At 32.8% G+C, this 22,232-nt stretch overlaps 1 protein-coding gene across 6 annotated transcripts; it reads right to left on the reverse strand.

Moving 5' to 3' along the window:
* Positions 1-1,855: 1,855 nt before the first annotated feature.
* On the reverse strand, positions 1,856-22,057 carry LOC120770548 (USP6 N-terminal-like protein). Of its 6 annotated transcripts, none has more exons than XM_040098117.1 (6): positions 20,714-21,676; positions 17,187-17,868; positions 15,176-15,561; positions 14,245-14,309; positions 3,217-3,271; positions 1,856-2,476 (listed from the first exon to the last, which is right to left on the reverse strand). In XM_040098117.1, the coding sequence occupies exons 1-6, from the start codon at positions 21,145-21,147 to the stop codon at positions 2,404-2,406; spliced, it is 1,695 nt and encodes a 564-aa protein (XP_039954051.1). In that variant the 5' UTR covers positions 21,148-21,676; the 3' UTR covers positions 1,856-2,403. The 6 variants fall into 6 exon arrangements, with proteins under 6 accessions (XP_039954051.1, XP_039954050.1, XP_039954049.1 ...); XM_040098116.1 differs by having other exon boundaries at positions 3,217-3,322; XM_040098115.1 differs by lacking the exons at positions 1,856-2,476; positions 3,217-3,271 and adding exons at positions 5,926-7,849; positions 21,981-22,057 and having other exon boundaries at positions 20,714-21,470.
* Between the last annotated feature and the right edge of the window lie 175 nt (positions 22,058-22,232).

Raw genomic sequence — 22,232 nt, forward strand, 5'->3', positions numbered from 1 at the left:
GTATTATAATTATACATATTACTAATATTTGCTTTTTACATATTGACTTTTATTCTCATTCGTTTTGTAATTTTTATTTCTCTTATAAATGGACGTAATTCATTAACGTATTGTTTTGTTTTTGTTAATCATTAGTGCCACTTGCAGTGCGTTTATTACTCTTCACTTTCATCAATATTCAATAATAATAATTTACAAATAACATTTTTTTCTTTAACTGTGAACTGTAAATGGTTTAAACTCGGCTGTATTGTAAATTTTGGCTTAACATTTGTGAACATTTAAGTTTCCACTTTTTATACTTCATTGCATTGAATTTTATTTGCTGCTTATATGTAAATGCAATGCAAGTCTGTTTGTTTGTATGTATGTAAGTAACTAACTATGTATGCGTTTATGCCATTGAACTTGTAAACGTTTTGAGTTATACAATCTATTTAGTGGTTTGCCTATATTGCCTTGCATTTAAATTTATTGAAGAACAGTAAAACTTTTGTTATTTCTTATAAATTTGTAACTTTTATGTATGTATGTATGTATGTATGTAAGAGCTTTTAATTTTCTTTAATACATATTTGCTGTAGAAAAATAAATAAAAAAATTGTAAAATGCATACTTTTACATATAAAAATGTCAAAATTTTGTAAAGTTATTACGAAATTATACGGTTCGCACATAATACTAATTTTTAAAGTAAAAAAGGTACACATATACTATACATATGAGGAATGGAATTGTATTCTAAAAAACTTTTGGAGAAAGTGTAAATGCCTTGGAGAAAGGAAATATTCCATAGGTATTAGGAGAAAGGACTCGAATATGGGCGATATGACCGTTATGACGAAGGGCTGTTATACTTAACTATTTTTTCTAGCAAGGACTGTCAACTCGACAGTATATTTCAAAAGCATTTGGGGAATGTTTTAAGTTACAAAAAAAATCATTCTCTGTTTTAAGTTTGAAGTTAGTATATTGTGTGTAAAAAAATTGCAAGTTTATTTTTTATTTAAACTAGTTAGTAACAATTGTAAATATTAGCAAACTGATAAGTTATGAACAGTAAATTAAGTCGCACTCATGGCTTCAATTAAAAATTCCGATGTTCCCCTTAATAGTAAGTGTGTTTAAACGGATAGTATTTGTAAAACAGTAATGATAAAAAAAAATTCATAAAAATGAGATTACGTTTTGGTTTTGAAAAGTTAGGCTATGTAATATTCTAACACAAATTGCAGACTGCGATTTTACTGCTGTTAAAATAATTCAAACTTTGGATATAATTTGCTTAAGAATAAGTTTACATTATTCAAAATTAAATCTGCCAATTATTTTATTGCAAACAAGCTTTTCCAAAAAAACCACCTTAAGTGCCATCTTCTCCCATGTTAAGCGTTTTATGTGAAAACACGAAGATAGAATTTCATTTAACACCACTAGTGTTCTTTTATTACTCGCTTGCCAAAACATGCAGAGTTTTTTTCCAGAATCGGTTAACACCCAGTTTGCGATTGTTAGCGATTGTTATAAATAATATAAGTTAGAAGCTTTGTAGGGGGAAAACAACAAACAATTTTTAATAAGAATAGGCGTTTGCTTATAGATTTAATCCGTGGCTTTTTAGTTTTTTCTGCAAAACTCGAAATTTAAAATGTATTATAATCATAAATAAAAATTATATATTTATGAAAATCAATGTACAAAATGTAGTTCTTTAAATGAAATACAAAAAAGTGTTAATACAAAACAAAGCACTTGTATTACAAGAACCAAAATAAGGAGAGAAGAAAAACAATAAGGTACAATGAATTCTATGTACTTACAATTTGAAAATATTTAGTGTAACAAAGTGTAATACTTAATTCTTATGATGACCATCCACACTTTCACTGTATTTGCGTGGAAAACAAAGCACTTTCTATTGTTAATTCCATTTGGTTGAATTTATGAATTGCTAAATTGCTCCTGGACACACTCTTCCTCAACAATTGTGCCGTTTGGTGAACGCATATGGTAAATGCCGCCTAATTTTTGCGTCACTTGGTGATGATGCTTCTGTTGTTGTTGCTGCTGCTATCCAATTGGCAGCGCTGTACCGCCGCCTGCGCGTCGCAAGGGCGACATAGACACCGGCGGCACAGCAGTGTGTGCGCTTGTTGGCTGTTGACGCGTCGGTGTTGGCGTTGGTGTAGGTGTTGGTGTTGTTGGCGGCGGCGGTGGTGGTGTTGCAGAAGGCGATACTGTAAAGTGTTTTGTTGGCGTTGCCGTTGCCGAGACCGAGACCGATGCTGACGATGTGGAAGTAGAGGTTGTCATTACGGCACCGGACACACCGCCGCTACCCGCTATTATGGATGTGCACGACGTGGACGTAGTCGCTGTCCCTGCCGCGAAGTTTGCCTGTCGTCAAGTGCTGCTCAGAAGCAATATTTCACGTTGTGGCGTATTTTGCAAGGCATTAGCCGTCTTTAAGTGAATGCTGTGCGCAATGTGAGTGAAAAAGGGAGAGAGATTAAAATTACTTTGAGGGAATATTTTTATTATTTCACAAGTATATTTCAAAATGTTGCTTAATATGTTTCAATGATATAAAAAACGAAACATTCAGCGTATTATATGTGTCAGAGTTGTTTACGGAGTCTTGAATTCTCTTAATGATTATCGAGTTTGATGGATTTAGGTAATAGGAACGATGATGGATTTATATTCGAATAATATCGATCACCTTGGCTAAGTAATCTAAATTTGTCGGGAGTAGTTTTGCTTGCACAACAGAAACATAATAAATCGTATGGATATATTAATCCTTCCAGAACCAATAGAGAAGGCTAAGATGGCTCTTTCAACTCCTACATATCGACATTCTTTTATGTCGAGTGAAAAAATCACTCCAAGAAAGACTAAATAAAACCATAGGTACTGTTCCCACAACAGTGGGGTCTAAGTAATCGTAACGGAACCGGATTTATACCCGACCAAGGACTAACAACTTGGCACCATTCCTCGAAATTAGTTCGAGAATGTTATCTGCCGCTACAATAACAACAACCGAGTTATATAACATCAAAGGACATTTCCAAAAACAACTGAAAATAATATAATTTCCAAGGTCCAGAAATGTAAGCAGTTGATTCATTTTAAAAAATATTTAACATATACACACTAAAAATAAAAAATATATGCACACTAAAAATAATCAAATATAAATCAATTACTCACTTATTGTCTTCCAGCGAGAATGTCTCCGACGAACCGTGCGAGGCCACCGAAGTACCTGCAAGCGAACTTCGTATTGAGTGCGAGTCCTCGGGTACGTTTAGCGTTACTAGCATTTTTATTATTTATTATATGTACGTATTTTTCAATTTGTTTTTTGTTTTTTAGTTTAATTTAAGGCAATTGTCGGTGATGGATATTTTGTTGTTCATTATTGTGGGTAGAGAAAATTTTCAATTGTGGCAAAAGATGTTTTTCCATAAAATTTTTGGGAATTATAAAATTTTTAGTCGTTTCGTTTTTGTTGTACGTGAAAGTGGTTGTTGTTGTCCAATTTTTTTGCGTAACAGTAAACGAATTAAACATAAAAATTTCAAAATTTAATTTTTCATTTTTGTTGCGCATTTATTTTAACAAGGTTTGTGTTTATCCAATACACGTTATTTAATAATTTTTTTTTTAATTTTCGTTTAGGGCCACATTTTGTTTTTTTTGTTTCAACCAAGCCAATATTGTTGTGAAATTATTTACAAAAGCAAAAAATACCAATTTTTTATTAATATTTTGTATGTAAAATTTTTCTGTTTGTATAAATTTAATTGAATAAATGTGGAGAGAACTACTTTTTTGCAATAAATGAAGAAGAGAGCAAGTAAATAAATGCGTGTTTTTCTAATACATAGGAAAGTTGTGGTTGCAAGTGTGTGTGGCGTGGCGCCTAGCTTTATAAAGTTTAAAATCAAATTTGGGTAGGATAAGCGTTGTAATGTTAGTACTGGAGGGGTGTTAAGTGTGCAAGTTGTTCATTCTATTTACTGTTATGCAGAGTTGACAAACTAATTGACAAAATACGGTAGTATTTGGGCTGAATACCTAATCATAAAATTAAGTTTTCAGAAATCAGAGATAAGCTAGTTGGTGTGCGTGCGCGAGGCCATAACGCAGTCACGAAATATTCAATTATTTACGATTTGATGAACTATACGACTTTTATGTAATGTTCTTTATGAAATACATTTTCGAGCACATGCTAAATGTTAAAAAAAATTATACACACACTAATTATTATTATTGTTACATAACTTTTTTCGGTTAAACAAACAATTATAAAAGTGCAATTAATAATTTCGAGCATAAAACGCGCATGCTTAGATTTAATAAAAAAAAATATTTTTTAATATTTGTTAGTTGTAGGTATGCAATATACAAATAATTATAAAATATTAAATAAGTACCAATGAAAAAATATATTTTTGGAAAAGGGATGTAGAAAAATACATATGTATATGCATCATTCGAAAAAATATAGATAAAGAATTTATAAAAAATTATGTATATATAATGTGTGGCTTATGGCACTAATCACTAAGTTTTACATAATTTTGAGGTGATAACCGCTCTGTTAACATTTTAAGGTGTCCGTAAACTTTAATACATATATTCAAAAACTTTCTAAAATAGATAATATTTTTAAAACTTTTTAGAAAATAAAAAAATCTTTTAAAAAATATTTGCGATTCCCTCACGAAGTGCTGCGAATGCACTTACATTTTCGTTAAAAAAATTATTACCTTAATAACCTTTAATAAGAAATATCATCAGAGAGAATTGAAAATAAGTTGTCAAAGAAAACTTTTTTTGCACAAAAAACTACCAACTATACTACAACCGTTTGCAAATAGTCGCTAATTTGACGTCAGCAGAAGAACTGCCGCTAACCAATTTGCGATCACCATCAATAAAAAAAGTTTTCTTCATCATAATAATTTTATAGATTTTACATTTTTAATGTAACTCAGCAAAATGTACTTTTATTTGAAGTAAAATAGGTCAAGAATCTTGTATATTATCTCTACAAAAATCAAAATGTCCTCTTTTGCCTCAGCCGAGCTGTATTTAATGGATAAGTGAATAAAAATCATAACTTTAAAAATTAAATAATTTTTATTTATAATTTAATTATTTATGTTTATTTAAATTTCAGTACATTTTTAATGCTATAAACACACTACTACAGTGCAAAGTATGAAATGCGTAGACTTTCGATATTTAAATGAAAATTCGTTAACTTTTAAAGCACTTTTTGCAAGTTACTGACGCCAGGCGTACAAAAAGCGCTAACTAATTAAATGACATTATAAATGCACAAAAATTTATATTTTTCACATATTTTATAGTAGGTATATATAAGTATTGTATATAGATGAAGTACATAGTTGTAAATAAATATCATGGTACAGGTATCGCATTGTAAGCATAATATATAAATAAATAAGTATTGGTATATAGTATAAAATAGTTATATAGGAATAAAATAGGAATTACAAGTTTATATTATAAGCACAATGAATATATGTACATATGTACATGTACATACACACATACATACATACATACATATGTATAATATACAAAATGATTGAAATTATAGACTTCGAAACTAAATAGTTGCAAAATAAAAATCGTGCTGGTAACTAACAATTTGAAATATTTCAGAAAATTTGGCCTCAGCGTCTAAAATATTAGCTTTGCGTACAAACAATACGGTATTCTGGAACAAGAATATGATTTTAGTGACTTGTGGAGAAAAAGTTATTTAACTTATTCAAAAATAAATAAATTCTATTAAAAAATATTTTGAACAATAATTGATGTTTTTAGAAAAACAAATCAAAAATTAAAAAAAATAATAATAATAAATGTTTACAAATATTTATATTTTTATATTTTTTTGTTGAATTACTAATATATTTAATCCTCCCAACATAAACAGAAAACACTGTTGCTTGTGTGTAATTACAATTTAATTGAAACAAACTGACTGCATGTGTCGTTAAAGTTAAAAGGTGCTGTATGCACCTAAGATATAATAAAACATTAATTAATGGAAAATATCCGAAATTTAAACAGTATTAAGCGGAATCTGAAATGAATTCTAGTTATTTGATCATAAAAACACAAATGCAAATCAGTAGTTCCCAATAGGTATTATTGAAAAGAGTATATAACCTCAAAAATTATATTTTGCGTTATGAAACTTCATATGTATATTATAAATAAATAATCCCACGTGTTTTCTTTGCAATTATATGTGCGAAATTATGTATAAACTTTTAAAAAATTACTGTTATTCCATTTAAGCGCACAAAATGAATGTGGAATTATTATTAAAGAATGTTTGAATTCAGCTAATAATTCAGTAAAATATTGTGTACCACTTTTACTTAATAACTTTTGTGAAAAAATATACAATAATTGCATTAAGGGAATGTTTGCAATAGGCAATGTTTGAAGTAAAATAAGCATGACAATAGGTGTAAAGCATAGTATTATTGAAGAGAGATTCTAAAGTTTACAAATACATATTGAGTAATTATAAAATCTAACTAATTACTTATGCTTTTTTTGCAATGGCAATTTTTTTTATAAAGTATACACATTTAGCAGTATGTGTGCTTAGCAAAAAGGCAAGCTACAATATGGAAAACAAAATTTTTAAAGCTATACTATACAATGCTAGGAGTTATATACTGAATTTCGCTATATAATTATATAAGTTATAGACTGAATATAGCGAATACTATGCTTAGCAATGTCACTATATATTAGTAATAACAGCTAATGGAACATTTCTAACAGCCTATGTTAATTATATTTTTAACAACTGTAAATTGGTTTTTGTACGTAATATGTTGTAAAGGAGGTATGTAATTTTTGGCAATAGGAGAATTTAATTAAACATAAAAATATATGTATGTATGTATGTGTAAACCTCATAATTTTAATATAAAAAATTTTGTAGTACAAATTAATCTCTTTCTGATTCGATTTCGCGGCATAAATTTTCATATTAGGGAAAAAAATATTTATATACTTAATATTTTAGGCTGTTATTTGTTAGTATTTAAGGTAATAAATTCAATTTATAGGCGAAAAATATTAAATGTAATATAAAAAAACATTTTTCAAATATTTTGTGAGCTAGATGACTGCAGTTTTGCGTATTTGCTATATTCAGCCTACAAATATGCAAGCTTTTCTAAAATAGTTTTCAAACAAAAAATATTAAATGCTATAATTTTTTATATATATTTTATAAACGCAATAGCATTACATTATTATCGCATATTTTAAGCTTAAGGCTAGCTAAATTGGCATATTGTAATAACTACATACATATATTTATTTTAATTATTAAATGTATTAATAAGCTTATAAATACATATTTAGTGCGCTGGTAAATGTGGAATTACTTAGTTTTTTTTTTGAATATTTTCTAGTATATAAATTTATAGCCGAGTATTTTGTACGCTGAGTTCATCGTCATCAATTTCAGCATTTTCATTAAAGTCTGGCGGTAAATCAACAACATTCGAATAGTCAACGTCAACGTCTGTATGATTTTGTAACGGTAACATTGTATGGCTGTAACTATAACTATTACTGTGCCTATGTAAATAACTCTGGCTGTGGTTGTGATTGTGACCGTTATTGTAAGCATTGTTATCAATGTCATTGTACAATTTATTGTTGGTGGTGACAACAAATCCATTACTATATAGTGAATAACTGCTAACAGCCGGTGAGGTGGCTAAACTAGTGATACTTCGATACGTTTTCATTGAATATGCATCACCTAGAAGAAGAATTGGGACGAAGATGGTGGAAACAATTTTGTGTGTGTTTGAGTGTCGGTATGTTCATGGGTGAAGAAATAGAGAAAGAGAGAAAGTAAAGTAATCATCACAATAATAATCATTTAACGGTAGTAATCATAATAAAAAAAAATAATAATTTTATTAAATAATATCTATGTTTGTATGTATGTATGTAGGAAAAAAATGATAAAACCATTTAAATGTTGAAATGTTTACAACTTATGTTGTAAATAGGTTACAAGAGACAGACAGAGAACGAGTGAAGGAAAGATAATAAGAAACCATTCACAAAAATATTATATATATTTAATGCGAAAATGCTAAATTACTAGAATACACATATGAGATATGGTATATATTTATGAAATTGAACTTCAAGTGAAGTTGTAGAAATTGAAAAAAAACTGGATTAAATATTTTATGTGTGTAAGTAATAAGATGTAGCAATGGATCCATTTTCGAGTAAGTAGCACCAGTATTCCACCATTAATATTTATTGTTTGGCAGTATGTATGTTTGTAATAATTTAACTGTACATGTAATGTTACTGTTATATGCACATATAGTCAGAAGCTTAAAGTCGTGTTTTATTTTATTACAGTTCGTATTTACGAGATATAAGAGTTTTATGCATTCCAAATTGAAATTTTGCAAAAAATATCATCTTTTAACCTCTTATTTAAATATACATAATATTTATGTACAGTATTGTCAAAACAATGGATCGTTGAAAATCACTTATTTTCATTGAACTAAATATAAAATAAAACACGACTTAATTTGTTATAAATGCCACATTTATCCGAGTTATAAAATACCCTCATATTGTTATTAGATGATTAGTAAAAGCTGAATAAAATTACAAAAGCGAAGGCGAAATTTATATTAGATGAAAAATAAATAATATATAGTTATACAAAATGTTCCATATAATAGATATATAAATATGTTTTAAGCAAAAATAGAATAAAGTTCTTATTAAAGTATTCAATGCAGATTATAAATTACATAAAGATCTTTTACAAATTTTTATGTAATCTTAGGAACTACATACATACATACATATGTATATAGTACTGCAGTATGACTTTAAATCATTACAGATATAAGTTCAGTTTTTTAAATGACAATAGTAGGCAATTCAGAAATATGAAGACAAACGAAGTTTTCCACACAATTTGCAGAGATATAAAAAAAATACTAACCTCTAAAGCTAAAATGTTTTGAAGTCAAATACAGAAACATTGTTAGTTCACCAACAATTTACGAAACGAAAATAGAAACGTTCTTGTTGTAAGGTTACTCGTATAAGGTATTCTACAAAAAATTTTGCAGTGAAGACATTCTCTGGCTCCGCTATCGGGAACAGTTGATAAAAAAAAACCTTGATATTCAAAAAAAAAGTTTAAAATTCGATGTGTTAAGGCTCTACGTGATTTTTCGCTTTAAATACTATTTAACTTGTGAAATAGTTATCTACTGGCAAGAAAAGCAATCTTTAGTCAAAAAAAAAAGTTAATTAGCCAGTTAAAATTTAAAATTATAATCAAAAGACTTATTCCGACTGGGGCCTTTTAATATGGAACTAAGAAATATGACTAATACCTAAATTATGAATGAAATTGTTTAAATATAGAATAACAAATCACTCTAATATAATGATAACTTATTCCTTATTGGCGTTGACACTGCTTACGCGGTTATAGCCTATGCGATAATACTTGAATAACTTTTTATAGCCTCTGATGTTACGTCCACGGTTTTGATATTTAACCATAAATTTTAATCATTTCAATTAAACAATAAAATGATAAATATTTCCTCATAACATAATTTTAATTTTATTTACTGTTGATTGCTAGGTGAAAACAAAGAATCAAGAAAAATAATAAGTCTGTCAAATAGTTGGAAGTAAAGCGATTTGGTTTGACAAGAAAAATTTAATAAACAAAACATACATTTATAAAGTGTAAAGAAATAAGAAACAGTGTAGTAAATAAAAACCTGATTGTTATAAAATTAACAAATAAGCAGAAATTAATGTGTAAATAAGTAAAAATAGATATGTAATAAGAACTTGCGAACCCGGAAGCGTTTTTTTTTTTTGTCGGGCCATGCTGATTATGTATTACACGAGTAATCTATGGGTAATTGTTATTATTATTCCAATGGAAGTGTAAAATATTAAAATAAATGCCATTAAAGGTGTCATAAAAATTAAGATAATTTCATAATATTATATATAAGTGGGCAAGCAAAACGGATTGAAGTAATAAGTTATGTACAAAAATATTAGATATGTTGTAGTATTAAGTAATATTAATAGTATTTACAGCGCAACGCATGTACACTTATACATGTATTTCATGCAGTATTGATTGTTATTAATTAACTATTAACCTGTTAAGCCTCTACGTTCCTACAAAATTCACGCATTACCACAAGCTAGCCTGCTCTAAAGCTGTCTTTTTACGCCATTATAAAAATAAACTCAAAAATTCTGCACAGGGCGTATCAAATAAGAAAAGAAACGGTCTCTTAATTGCCTTCCGCAATCTGCTCTAATTCATTTCACATACTCTTTCTTTTATATACTATATAGGTAGATATTGAAAAAAAATCTGTATATGTACACTAACAAAAACATGAAGCGCGATTATTAAAAGCTTGCTTGCTAAATAGCTTAAGTCTACGTATAGAATTTTTAATTTTTTACTGTGAAATAATTCTTGTCGTTTGTTTATTGATTGATTAATATGAGGAATGCACCGCGACCTTTGGTCTATTGTGCCCTCTCCTACCTTACATAGACTCACCTAGCCCCAGCGCATCGATGAAGTTCAATAGACTTCTGGGCGCTAGTGAGGCTATGCATCCCTATCCGGAAGTATTGATCCGAGGGCCTTAGTCCTGCGTCTACCGACTGCTGTGCAGTCAATCAGTAGGTGTTCCGGGGTTTCAGGCTCCAAGTCGCAGAACCGGCAGTTAATGCAAGAGGATAGTCCCATGTTGTATAGGTGCCCATTCAACTTGCAGTGGCCGGTATACCATGCGACCAGTAGCCTGAGCTTGTTCATGGGGAGGTTTATTATAACCTTGAACCTGCTTAGATTGTATCCTCCCATTAGCAACTTGGCATGTCTCATACCACGCGTTCTCCTCTCTGCCCACTCCTTCTTCCCTGCGAAGTAGCTCCTTTATGGTATGTGGACCTACCCCAATAAAGGGTTCTGGTCCCACCATCTTGGTGGAGGCTGCGGAGCAGGCTAGCTCATCTGCCAGTTCATTACCGGCTATACCTCTGTGAACAGGCACCCAGATTAGGTGTACCTGGTTACGTTCTGCAAGGCTGTTCAGCCTCTCCCTGCACTCCTGCACTAATAGCGATTTGATTTCGTAAGAAGAGATCGCTTTTAGCGCAGCTTGGCTATCGCTGAGAATGGCCATTCTCTCATTGCGATAGTTGCGATGGAGGTTTATTTCTATACACCGACTTATGGCAAAAACTTCTGCCTGGAAAATGCTTGGGAACTCTCCCATGGGTATGGAGAGCTTAGTGCGTGGGCCCACGATCCCCGCACCGATTCCCTCCGACATTTTCGATCCGTCGGTGTACCACCTTAGCGTACTATTCCTCAGCATCAGCTCGAGTTTGGAATCACTCGTCTTTGGTGCCGAGGGTGACCTTAAACTTCTTCTTGAAGTTAACTGTTTTGGTAGTGCTGTCCCTCGGGAGGAGGGCTGATGGTACATCGCCACTTATATTTTCCATCCTCTGGGACGAGATTACCCTACCTTTGCCCCACCCCTCTGCCGTTATTTGCAGAATTGTGTGCTTGGCCACCTGACCGATAACCAAATGAAGTGGAGTAAGCTCCGTCAGAGCCTCCAGTGCTGCCGTTGGACAGGTGCGCATTGCGCCCGTCATGCAGACACAGGCTAGCCGCTGCAGCTTCGATAGCTTAGTCTTAACCGAAGTCTGCGACGTTATTGAGGCCCAGGCCACCGCCCCGTATGTGATTATTGGTCGCACTATCATGGTGTACAACCATCTGAGGATCCTTGGCTTACAGCCCCAGGACTAGCCCGCCAGCCGGTTGCACACCATTAAAGCTTTTGTTGCCTTGACCAGGGTCAGGTTTACATGCTGATTCCACCGCAACGTAGAGTCTAGCATTAACCCGAGGTATTTGACACTTCCGGTCATTCCCCCAAGTCTAAGATTCCTGAGACCGGGTAAGTACCTGCGTCTCGTAAACGGGACTACGGTCGTCTTTGGCTGGATTGATCTTTAATTCAACCTCTTTACACCACATCTTCGCCAGGTTTAGACCTCTTTGTATTAGGTCACAGAGAGTGTCTTCGTATTTGCCTCTTGCTATAATTACAATGTCGTCCGCATACCCTTGGCAGCGGATCCCATTGTTCGTTAGCAGTACTAACAGGTCGTCTACAACTAGACTCCATAGCAGGGGTGATAACACACCTCCCTGTGGGCAGCCTCTTGTTGTGCCAAGACGAATCCTTTTGTCACCTACTGTGGTCTCAGCAACTCTGGTACGCAATACAGATTCAATCCATCTGCGCACCGGTGCTGCCACATTCCTTTTCTCCAGTGCCTTGGCTACACTTTTATGAGACGTGTTGTCAAAGGCACCTTCGATGTTCAAGAACGCGAAAAGCATCACCTCTCCATGCTCCAGTGAATTCTCTATTTCAGAGGTTATCTGGTACAGAGCAGTGTTAGTGGATCTACCCGCTCTGTAGGCGTGGTGAGCCGCATGCAGGGGTGCTCTCTTCAGCACTGTCGACCTTATTTCATGGTCCACGATCTTCTCCATGGTTTTTAGTAGGAAAGACGTTAGACTGATTGGCCTGAAGGATTTCGCCTTTGAGTAGTCTTTCCTACCCACCTTGGGTATGAAGATCACCTTCGATGTCCTCCATACTTCAGGGATGTACGCCAATGCGAGGCTTTCCCTCAGCAGCCGAATCAGGTGAGGCAGTAAATGCTGCTCCCCCTGTTGTAACAGCGCTGGAAAAATACCATCCACTCCCGGAGACTTGAATCTCTCAAACGAGGCCATTGCCCACCGGATCGAGTCCGCCGTAAAAAGCCGTTTGGCGGTACTCCAATCCTCGCGGGATGGCCTGTGTTTGATCACAGGTAGACACTGGTCTTCCCGAACCGTCTCCGGGAAGTGCGCCCGCAGAAGCTCCGTCGCTCTGTCCTCTGCGCTGGTCGTGAATGTCCCATCTCCTCTTTTGATTGCTACTACTGTGTCGTTGGTGCCTCTAGCCAGAGCTTTATGCAGCCGGGCCGCCTCTGGCGTTGAGGTAACGTTCTCGCAGAGTCGTTTGTTTAATTTACGCCTCTGATATTAGCATCGGAGATATGAACGACAAATATGCAGAAGTTATTTCGGTGTCTTTAAAAAAACATAAATATTTATTGGTGACACCTATTTATATAAACAAACGGAGTGTAGGCATTAAAGAAAGACAAAGGCGCTTTAAAAGCAAAATAATTGCAAAAAGGTAAATGAGTAATTTCCAAAAAAAAGCAAAAAAAAATATCAAGGAAAATACAATATAAGGGATAATAAAAAAAACAGTTAATTCACAATTTAAGAATATTATTAATTCTAGTAATGAAATTACGTTGAAAAGGTCATAATTAAAAACAAATTAAAATAAAAGCAAAATTAACTTATCAGCTGCGCTGTTTGGGGGAACTCTCTTTTAACGCGTTGGCCTTTTTATACATGTACAATGGGGTCATAAAGCTAAGGTTTTATTTTATTCAATTTACATTAATATCTATATATTTACATATTTTGATTATCTACAAAAATTTACTATTTATTTACTAGTACTAGATATCTCACTATTAAAATGCAATTTACATTAACGAGCAAAATATACGTATTGTTAATACAAAACTACTTTATAAGTAAGCTCGCACTACACAGTGAAATGTTTGGTATGAATTGTAAGGTGGAATACATATTTTTTTACATACATATTTATAAGCGATTAATTGAATGAAGTTTTAAAATATAAATGTGAACTTAGAAATTATGTGCATACATTATATTCTTATGTATAACTTTTTTAAAGGCATTTAATTAAATTTGAAAATCCAATTACAGAACAAACTTTGTCCAACATATTTTAAAACTCCATTTTCATATTGTAGATCAAAGCATTTTTATTGTACGTATGTAGAGTATCGGATATTAAAAGCATTTTTTATTATAGTGTGAGAGTTTAGTAAAGGAGTGATTAGATGTGGTATTTAGTACAGATAATATAGATTGCAAATAGAGAGAAAGAAACGAAAATCATCTGACATGTATGATCTGAAACTTACCGGTAGCGCATTCAGAGGTCTCATACGACATAGTTGATTGTACTTCTACTGCATTTTGTTCAGATCTGAAAACGGTAGAATCGAAATTATTAGTTGTTAACAATAGGAAATAAAAACAAGAAAAAATGTTAAATTTGAAGATATGTGAAGATATCTTGTCAAATAAAACAAGAAAAAACGTTAACTTCGGCTGCACCGAAGCTAATATACCCTTCACAAGTGCATTTCTTTTAGTAACTATGTGTTTAAGTAAATCTAATGACCTAACCGGCCAGTGGCTTTCATCCAAAGGAAAACATTTTACTAGTTCCTTTTAGCCAGGTTATTTGCTAGAAACATTAAGGTTATTTAGTAAAGAAAATGGATCTTTTAGACGTTTATAGTTATTTAAAATTTTAAGATGATTTATTGTTAACATAAACTTAATGAAAAAATAATCCATGTCAAATTTCGTCAAGATACCACGTCAAATGAGGAAGTTTCCCATCAAGCATTTGATTCCAATCATTCAGTGTCGACAATGCTTTCTTTTCCTCTTTTTTAAAAGTACATATTATTGCCTTTGTTATTATGTAGAAAAGTTACTACATATGTAAATGAAAAATTTCAAAAAAATTATACCATTGTTTCAAAGCAAAACCTTTGATTCTATTTTATTGTCCGTAACTGTATATTGAATATATGAATTAAAAATATTGCTCCCATTTGAGAAGCCTGAGTTTTTACTATCAATCTATGTTGTTGAAAATAAAAAAAAATAGTTCCTAATTTTTAGATGCTACTTTTTACTACAATTTAGAAGAGAAAAACAGCAAAATCGCTTAAAAAGTATAAATTTTTTTTTTTTTAATGAATATACATAAAATATTTGGAACTAACCATAATATATATATTATTAAAATAAAATACTGTTCACCTGGAGCGACCTTACCTCAATATCACATCAGTTATAACTTGTTTTTCCGTATCGGTATATTCGGAACGTCGTCGCCCGATCTTTTTCTCAACATCCGCCTCCACGAATTGTCCTAACGGTCGAACAGGGAACTCATTCGCTTTTGGGGGCGGTGCTACATCCAATTTCAATTCTTTCAACTTTTTCAACATACGTTCGAGTGCCTCAATTACGTAATCGTCGTTGTAACCGAAATTCTTATGCAATTTCACTTGCAAGTATTCAATAATTGAGTCCATATCTTTGAGACGCAACAATTCCTGTTTGTGCAAATATAGTATGGTGACGGCCATCGCAGTGACGACACGTTCACCCTCCAACAGATAAATGTCCCACACGCGCAAAGCTAAACTATATGGTATCTGAAAATAGTAAAGTGGAAGTGTAGTAGTAAACAAGCATTGAATATAAATATATTTGTACGAAAAAGAGTAACGTAAAGAAAAAGAAAGTAAACGCGTATGGTGACCAAGTACCAAATATGGTGACAAGCCAAATTATTTGGACAGTGTGTATATTGTTATTAATGATGTAATGTGTCTGCTTGATTTTAGGTGTTACTATTTTACGCATACTGTTAACAAATTTGTTAGATAAAAGAATGAATTGTTAAAATAAACTGAAAAATGCATACGATCTTAAAATGAGCAATGCAATAGGAGTACTAATACTGCTATAAAATCAGCCAGTGGAGTAGTAAATAATTAAAGCATATAATAAAATTAAGCATTTAAAGCATATACTACTTTATTTTAGAAAAAAAAATTTATCAAAATATGATAAATGTTTACTCCGGTTACATCGAAGCTAGAATACCCTTCAAAAATAACAAAGTTTCTAACCAAGAACTTAATTTTGATCGTTCGAATTGAATGGCAGCTACATAAGTATCTGCTACAGTGATTTAATTTGAAAATTTTGTTCGGAGATTACAGCGTCGACCTGAAAAATTACACAGTACAACAGCTAATCTGGGGGGTGATAAATTCCAAGTCAGGGTGATGGTACTAGGTCAGTATAGTAAAACCCTCAAAGGGTTTGGCGTTCGTATGTGTCAGTTTTTTTTTTATGACCTTTTAAATTTTTTCCTTATCTTGGTGTTTTTTCGCTTAGTTGTAACATTTTGGCAAAAACGTAATTTAACATAACTCGTAACATAACTTTACATATTTTTCAAATATCAATATAGTGAACGAAAATTGGGTACCAAATATAGTGTGTAAAAGCTGCTACAACCGTCTAATGGATAGGAAAAATAGATAATAGTGGTTCGCGAGATATGTTAAACTACGTTTTTGACAAAATGTTACAACTAAGCGAAAAAACATCAAGATAAGGAAAAAATTTAAAAGGTCATAAAAAAAAAACTGACACATACGAACGTCAAACCCTTTGAGGGTTTTACTATACTGACCTAGTACCATCACCCTGACTTGGAATTTCTCACCCCCCAGACAATACTCGTAATTCCAAAAATTCTCCACAGTGTTATTAATGCCAAATTTCATGACGATATCTTGTCAAATAAAAATGTTTTCCATATAAGAACTTGATTTTAATCGTTCGTTGTATGGCAGCTACATATACTATACTGGTTGTAAAAATCTTCCGCTACAACAAGAGATACATACATACATATATGTATGATGTTTCGATATCGGCGGTTCCGACAAATAAGCAGCTTCATGGGAAGAAGAGAGCATGTGCAAAATTTTAACTGGGAAACTAGTTTGCTTATATAGTACAGACAGACTTCGGACGGGCATGACTAAATCGACTGAGCTCGTCGCCTTGATTAAAAATAAGAGATATTATTGCTCATTGTTTACACAATATTTATGTTTTCAAAATAAAAAATTTCGTAGCAATGTTAATATAAAAATATTGAAGTAAGATGAATTTAAAATGAAATGAAATATGTACATATATTAAAATTTAGTTAAAACAATTTGTATATTTTCAAAATAATTTTATTATATCTACATACCCGCTCCACGAAGATCACAAAGAACCATTTAATCGAGTAAAGAATGGCATCGACATTGTGCTTCATGAAATGTTGATGCAATTTACGCATCATCTTCGACAGTATCCGATCGTGATGTTCAAGGAAGCGCGTCAGTTTTGGGAAGCCCTCAATAAACAGACCGTGCATAGCATATTTACGATCTATAATTAATTGATTTAACGCCCAAAATGCCTCTTCCTCCTGCATAAAGAGCAATAGCACACCCGCCAGACATGCCATACCCTGACAATAACCCAATTCTGGATTATATATACTATACGCATTTAGCACATTGAAGAGGGAGCACTGTTTAACGCTATACCGTTGACGGTAAGCGACATTATCACGAAATTGTCGATTTACATCCGAATCGATTTGACGCACCTCGGTGGAGTATTTACGCGCCAATGCCAACATAGACGCGTACTTGTCTGGATTGGCGGCAATCAATTCGTCAACATTCAGCAATTTTTTCCATGCTGGCCAACGCATACGATCTGGTATTCCTTTGAAGACACGTCGTCGCACTTTCTCATTATTGGGATTCCAATTGGCAAGCATTTTCATCCATTTCTTGTCGCGCTCCAATTCGATTTTGGTACGCTGTAGCTCCTGTGAGTCGCGGGTGTCGGGCAGGCGGGAATCGTGCATGAAGCCATATCTGTGCGTGTAAAGAAGAAAATACAGTCACTGTGAGAAAATAAATACTTACAAACATATATGTGTGTGTATGCTTGTGGAAATGGATTTACTTTATAATAAGAAAACTTGTAAATGTTGCAAAGTAACAGGTATTTATTTACCGGTATGCACGTATGTTTGTTTCTATGTACATATACGCTGTTGTGCTATGCTTATGCTTAAAGGGTTCATTGTAAGAAAGTGTGGAATGTGGCACGGAAGCAAGATCGCCGTGGTGGGAAGCGAAAGAAGTGCACGACAGTGAAACAAGCGTTTTGCATTAATTTGAAAAAATAAATGAAAATAAATAAAAAAATTATGCACAAGTAGACTTGTTACTCGGAATAGTAGTATAAGTTGTGAGCTGCTGTGGGCGAGAAGGCGTCATTTTTAAACTCTTGCACCATATTGCTACAGAGTATAATAATTTTGTTCACCTAACGGTTAGATAACAGGTATATAGATAGATCAGGTTGACGATTTGTCTGTCCCTTCCTTGGCAAAAAAAGTACGAGTTCGTAGATGGGCGTATTAATCCTATAAAGTGTCATAACTAAGCACTAAATTAAGATATATACATAACTAATTTGACACAAGGAATCACAGGAGTAAGAGGGGTGCACCCTCCACTTTTAGGTAAAATCATATATCTCAGGACGCGCTCGACCGATTTCAACCAAATTTGGTATATGGCAATCCCTTAACATTTTTATGTTGCAGTGCGAAATCGACTGCTGTCACGCCTACTTCCCATTTTACACAATTTTAAATTCCATCTCATTCTTTCCAATCGATAGTACAAATCAAGAGGCAATTAATATAATGGGATAAAACTTTGCATGAGTAATGTCTTTAGACTATGCCACTTTATGGCATAAAATTGTCTAAATCCCACAAAAACTGTTCAAACGCTTAGGTACCTATAATTCACTTTTTACCGAAAATATTGGTCAAAGTGTAAGATTAATAATTGAAATTAAGAGAGAATCCTTTCCTGATAGTAGTATGTCTGTGCGCCACAAATGAATCGGTTCAATACTTCGCTTAGTCCCATATGCCTAATATAAAGGTTTTCCAACATCCGGGTGACTTTATACCGCACATATCGCCCAATATGTGAGTTATCATAATTAAATTGAGAGAGCTTGTTTTTCTTATAATGGTGCATATTTGTGCTTAGAATAAATAAAATCGGGTGAAAACCTAGACCCCATATCAATAACAGGCCTTATGCACCTGAAGGTTATTCGCTCTATTTAATCCTTGCAAGTAGCAACAGTTTGAAATGTTCGGTTATATCCGATCTTAGCACATCCTTACTATTTGAAATTGCCTCAAGTGGTTTTGACTACATCGTGAGGTAAAGGGTATAAGAACCAGTCACAGGCAAAACATTGGCAAATTGCCCGGAAATGTTTGCGGTGGCCAACTTATAATAACAATAGGAAATTATTGCTCCCTAGTAGCTCCAAGTAGAGACGAAAGTAAATAGTTAGAAATGTGCGAATTGGTACTTGGAAGGTGTTGTAATTCGCTTTTGAATTCCACAATACAAAAATTATGTACATACGGTTGTATATGTTTGTATATAAGAACCTAATTTGTTTTGTTTATATATATATATTTTCTAATTCGTGTTGCATTTACAATTGAGAATGTGCCGGGTGAATAAGTTTTATTTTGATTTATTAATGCATTTTTAAATATAACACTCTCAATTGCTCTGTGATAGTGCTTTTAATACGACACTCACCCGCACCATTACACATTATTGTGTGCATATTTTGTATTCCTTCTGAAATGGAGGTCGAGTACCGTCTTTCACCCACTTTTCAATGGGCAAAAAGGTCATCTCCTACGTGTAGTATAATTATGTATGTACAATATATGTATATGCAGTCAGGTTTTTTTAGACAAAAAACTTTTCTTCATTCATAAGTAAATGAAAATTATCGATAAAAATGGAAATGTGCGATTTTCTAAAGCACCCGCCATGAATCATCCAACAAAATGAGAAGTATATACATACATACTATATACTATATATAATTTAATAGGATATGCTTTTTCTCAGTGGTTTACGAATACTATTTGTAAGTTGAGTATTTTTTAACGCTTATATTTTTGTATATATGCGTAAATTTCACATGTGTATGAAGACATTCATCAAGGCAAACCAATCGAAAATTGTAACCTTTTTTGTTTCAACTATAGAAATGTATTCTATACTTATGGTATTTTTAGAAATATTTGTACATACAAGCATATGCAGTTTTTGAGTGCTACACTTACTGCGGACTGCTGGATTTCTATAAATGCATAATATCTATTCATATGTATGTGAAAAAGATGTTAATATACATCACTTCAAAAAAACGAAATTTCTTAATTGGATAATGGCCAGCCTTTAATATCCATCATGAATAAGGCGGGTACATTTAAATCTAATCAATTATGAATAAAAAAATATGCAGCAATATGTATATCTGTAATACAGTTTAACTTCCCTAAATCGAATCACCATAAACCACAAAAAAACTTCGAGTTATGGGTGGGAATTGTTATGAAATTTGATTTCTATTGCCAATTCAATAGTTCAAGTTGTGGAAGTTCAATTATATTAACTAATAATAAGAACACAAGCCGAGATCTGTCATTTGCAATATTAGAAAGCAACTGATTTTTTGTTTGCGGTTAGCAAATTCTACATTTTTTAAAGGGTCAGCTAGTGTTTGCCATTCCATATCAATTATAATGAACAAAATAAATACCTGTTTCTATTGTATATTATATTGATAATTAATTGTTCTTTTACGTATACTCACTTATCCGTAATATGGTAGAGCTCAAATGTAGGATTCTCCCAAGGGTCGACCACATTAGTGGGATCCAAACCCAACGAGTAACGATTGAAAATTGCTTCACGTTCATCTGCGGCGCGTTGTAGTAACGCCTCTTGATCATCAAGCGCTGCTACGCTTTTGTTACTTGTATTATTGGTCATAAGCGGCACATTTGCGGCATCACCTCCAGCTGCCGCTGTTAAAACTGTTGTATCGCTACTTGTTGTTGTTGTTATGTGCGTAGTTGTTGTATGGTTCGTAGCTACGGGTGTGGAGGCAGGCAAGTTATTTGTATTATTCGCATTGCTATTACTTGTAATTGTAATATTGTTGATGTTGGCGCTGTTGTTGTGATTGTGACTATTGCTGTTACTGCTGATGATAGTGACACTATTGGTGTACACAGTTGAATTCATGGTTGCAAATTTTGTTTTTATTTAATTCTTGTATATTTTACTAAACAAGAAGCGATTGTGCGGGCGCTTAGCGATAGCTTGTGGCACTGAACTCCGAGGGCTGCTATGAGTTAAGCAGTACACGTTGGAATGACTGTTTGTTGATGTAGTATCAACTTCACTTTATTATTTCTTTTACAAAAATAATGTATCTCTGCATATACTGCCAGAGCACGATTTATTATTATTTGCAAATAATGTTTTAAATGCATCTGCTGTTGTTCCGGTTTTTTGATTGGTTTTGGCCATTGATGTCATTGTTCAGCTAAAAGCCCAGCTCATACCTTCATAAGAAATTGGTTAATAGTACCCGTCCGTTATTGTTTTACATTATATATTTTTAAACCATAAGACTTCACCAATATCAATACGAAATATATGACGCCCCCGCTTTGTCTTTAATAACGTCCACTCTGCTCTTTTATCAGATCAGTGTAAGCTTGAGAAAGCTATGATAGCTAATTAACTAATTTTTGTATATTCGATTAAGTTTTACCTCTGTTATAAATAGTACACAGAAAGCAAACTTTTGAGATTTTAAATATTTAATTTCTTATCGCGATAACTTCCTCTGCATATTTTTTAATTATATTTTATCCGTGAACAACACAAGCTCACACACAAAAACACGCACGCACATACTCTTGGCCGTCATCAATTTCTCCTCACTTTTTATTGCAGTAATTCCTCAAAAAAAAACTATTTTTTGTACTTATATTCACTTCGGTCACACAATTATGCCAATATTTGCATATATTTTGCTCATTTTATCATATATATTTAATAATATTTACACAAAAATTCCTACGAATCTTAAATTTTTACACTTTCCCCAGCGCAACACAATTGTAAAAACCATTCGGAACTAGAGAATTTTTGACAGCACTGACAGTTAAATATCCGAATGACAGTGGAAAGTCAAGAAGAAGATAAATGGGAAAACAGCGACTAGAGCGAAAAAAATTGTAATATGGGCGAAAATATTTATGTTAAAAAAAAATTATTTATATAATATCAAGGGACGTAAAATAATACACGTTCTCTGA

Source organism: Bactrocera tryoni, chromosome 3, assembly GCF_016617805.1.
Source record: "Bactrocera tryoni isolate S06 chromosome 3, CSIRO_BtryS06_freeze2, whole genome shotgun sequence".
In the NCBI taxonomy this organism is placed as follows: Eukaryota; Metazoa; Arthropoda; class Insecta; order Diptera; family Tephritidae; genus Bactrocera; species Bactrocera tryoni.